The following is a 3,617-nucleotide window of genomic DNA, read 5'->3' on the forward strand; positions in this document are numbered from 1 at the left end:
CCAAAGGCTCTGACCCTCACTGAGGACAGTTGTTACTTTATCTGGATTGTTACATATCGGTCAAGCATCCTTGAAAAGGCCTTGTGGGTCAAGGCCACCTGAGAGGAGTTCAGGTCACCAAGGATGATAGAGGGTTCCTGGGCACTGGGGTCAGTCTGCTAGCTATGCCTAGGAGACCCCTGTGAACCTTGGAATCCTGTGGACGTCCAGGGAAACCTATTGTGACACGAACTGGCCTGAGAAGGCTCATCTGCCTCTCTCGGCGGCGTCACTCAGAAGGGTTTGAGTGTAGACATGTTTAACCCACGGACTCTAGATTTTCCTGCCGTGATTTTCGACAATGGATCTGGGCTCTGTAAGGCAGGACTGTCTGGGGAGATTGGGCCCCGTCATGTCACCAGCTCCACTGTGGGGTACCCAAAGTTCAAGATGCCCCCAATGGGAGCCAATCAGAAGAAGTATTTTGTTGGAGAGGAAGCCCTCTACAAACAGGAAGCCCTGCGCCTGCATTCCCCCATCGAGCGGGGTCTGGTCACAAGCTGGGATGATATGGAGAAGCTCTGGAGACATCTCTTCGAATGGGAACTGGGTGTGAAGCCCAGTGAACGACCAGTGCTCATGACGGAGCCCTCCCTGAACCCGAGGGAGAATCGGGAGAAGACGGCAGAGATGATGTTTGAGACCTTCGAAGCGCCCGCCTTCTATCTCTCAGACCAGGCTGTGCTGGCTCTCTATGCCTCTGCCTGTGTCACAGGTCTGGTGGTGGACAGTGGGGATGGGGTCACCTGCACTGTCCCTGTCTTTGAGGGTTACTCCTTGCCTCATGCAGTCAGCAAACTTTACGTGGCTGGCAGAGACATCACGGAACTCCTTACCCGGCTCCTCCTGGCCAGCAGGAGGGCCTTTCCATGCCCACTGGAGATGGCCCTGGTAGATGACATCAAGGAGAAACTATGCTACGTGGCCCTGGAGCCTGAGGAGGAACTCTCTCGGCGGGAGGAAGACGTCTTGAGGGAGTACAAACTGCCCGATGGGAATGTCATCTACATCGGAGACCAGCTGTACCAGGCTCCTGAGGTCCTGTTCTCTCCAGGCCACCTGGGCACCCATGGCCCGGGGCTGGCGCAGATGGCATTCAACAGCATAACCAAGTGTGATGCTGATATACAGCAGATCCTCTATATGGAGATTGTCCTGTCAGGGGGCTCCACGCTGTTTCAGGGGCTGGACGACAGGCTCCTGAGGGAGCTGGAGCAGCTGGCTTCCAAGGGAGTCCACATTAAGATCACAGCACCCCCTGATCGCTGGTTCTCCACATGGATCGGAGCCTCCATTGTCACCTCTTTGAGCAGCTTTAAGCAGATGTGGATCACCGCTGCAGACTTCAAGGAGTTTGGGGCATCTGTGGTCCAGAGACGGTGCTTCTGAAGGAGTCCGTGCTCCCAGGAGCCATGGTGTCCCTTGTGAGGGACGCCCGTGAGAAATGAGCGTGCTCACAGCTTTAGCACCCTTTTCAATAAAAGATGAATGGTCAAACACTGGGCTTGCCAAGTTCGGTTCGTTCTCTGAGGTCGCAGAGTTGCTTTGAATGAGTGTAAGTGTGTGTGCACACACGCTTATGCATAGGTGTGTTCACTTGCGCGTGGGTGCCTGTGACCTCGGGTAACCTTCCTCTAGAGCAGCCTTGTGTAGCAATAGGATGTTAAGCTCTTTGGATTCTTTTTGGGAGGCCCACCACCCAGCTCCCAAATGAACCACACACAGAGTTTTATTATTCATAAATGTCCAGCCTTAGCTTGGCTTGTTTCTTGCCCATTTTTTTTTTAACTTATATTATCCCATCTACCCTTTGGCCACTGTGTTTTTCCCATTCTCTTAGGTCTTTAAATCTTACTCTGGTTTGCTGTGCAGCTCTGTGGCTGCCCCTGATGTCACCCTGCTCCTCCAGCTCCTACTCCAAACCCCTTCTCCCAGTTTTCTCTTCACATATTTTCTCTCTACCTGCCAGCCCCGCCCATCCTTTCTCCTGCCTTGCTATTGGCTGTTCAGAGCTTTATTAGATCATAGATGTTTGAGACAAAGTATCACAGCTTCACAAAATTAAGCAAATGCCACATAAACAAAAGTAACACACCTTAAGATAATGTTCCCAACATCCTTGCCTTTTTCCCTTCTTTTATTGATTTTTTAAGATTTATTTTATGCACCAACCAGTTTCCCTTCCCTTCTCCTGTTCCCTCCCACTACCGCCTTTCTACTCACCCCCATCCACATCTCAGAAAAGGTAAGGTCTCCCATGGGAGTCAACAAAGCATGGCATACCAAGTTGAGGCAGGACCAAGCTCTTCCCGCCCGCATCAAGGCTGAGCAAAGCATCACACCATAGGGAATAGGTTCCAAAAAGCCAGATCACGTACCAGGGACAGATCCTGATCCCACTACTAGGGGCCCCATGAACATACAACGGTCACCCACATACAGAGGGCCTAGGTTAGTGTCATGCAGGCTCGGTACATGTGTAGTGATATTACATTTGTATTTTAGTAAATAAAGCTTGCCTGAAGATCGAAGAGTAAAACGGTCCCACTGGTCAGCCTTACAGACCAGGCAGTGGTGACACACCTTTAACCACAGTAGCTACACTAGTTTGTCACAGAAACTGAGCAGTAGTGGTGCATGCCTTAAATCCCAGCCCCAGGGAGGAATAGAGGATGGGAGGAGACAGCTCTCAGACACAGTCTTATTCTGAGATTCCTGGAGACAGAATCACCATTTCAGACTGAGGTAGAGGAAAGAGCAAGTGGCTGGCTCTTTTGCTTTTCTGGCCTTCAGGTTAAACCCCAATATCTGTCCCTGGGTTTTTATTCGTTGTGCTACAGCATGTCAGCTCCCATGAACTCAGGCCGGCTGTCTCTGTGGTTTCCCTGTCATGATCCTGACTCACCTTGCTCATACAATCCCTCTGCCCTCTTTTCAACTGGACTCCCAGAGTTCTGCCCAGTGTTTGGCTGTGGGTCTCTGCATCTGCTTCCATCTGGGTGAAGGTTCTATGATGACAATTAGGGTAGTCACCAGGAGAAGGCCAACTCAGGCACATTCCCCACTATTGCTAGGAGTCTCAGCTGGGGTCATCCTTGTGGTTTCCTGGAAGTTTCTCTGGCATCAGGTTTTCCCCAATCCCATAATGGCTCCCTCTATCAAGATATCTCTTCATTGCTCTCCCTCTCCATCCCTCCCCAACTTGGTCATCCTGACACCTCATGTTCCTATCCTTCATCCCCACTCCTCTTCTCCCCTCCCTCGATCTGATGTTTACCCAGGAGATCTCATCTATTTTCCCTTTTGAGGGTGACCCATGTGTTCCCTCTTCGGATCCTCCTTGTTACCTAGCTTGTCTGGGACTGTGAACTGTAGCCTGGTTATCCTTTGTTTTACATCTAATATCCACTTATGACTAAGTACATACTGTGTTTGTCTTTCTGGGTCTGAGTTACCTCACTCAGGATGATTTTTTCCCCTACTTTCATCCATTTGCCTGCAAATTTCATGATTTAACCACTGAGTAATACTCCATTGCATAAATTTACCACATTTTCTTTATCCATTCTTTGGTTGAG

General features: G+C 50.3%; 1 protein-coding gene across 1 annotated transcript; it reads left to right on the forward strand.

Moving 5' to 3' along the window:
* The first annotated feature begins 294 nt into the window (after nt 1-294).
* Nucleotides 295-1,428, forward strand: Actrt2 (actin related protein T2). The gene has a single exon (XM_050153109.1). It carries the CDS (start codon nt 295-297, stop codon nt 1,426-1,428), a length of 1,134 nt encoding a protein of 377 aa, XP_050009066.1.
* The last annotated feature ends 2,189 nt before the right edge of the window (nt 1,429-3,617 follow it).

The sequence above is a fragment of the Alexandromys fortis genome, unplaced genomic scaffold, assembly GCF_014885135.2.
Source record: "Alexandromys fortis isolate MF-2015 unplaced genomic scaffold, M_Fortis_MF-2015_v1.1 scaffold_88, whole genome shotgun sequence".
Classification (NCBI taxonomy): Eukaryota; Metazoa; Chordata; class Mammalia; order Rodentia; family Cricetidae; genus Alexandromys; species Alexandromys fortis.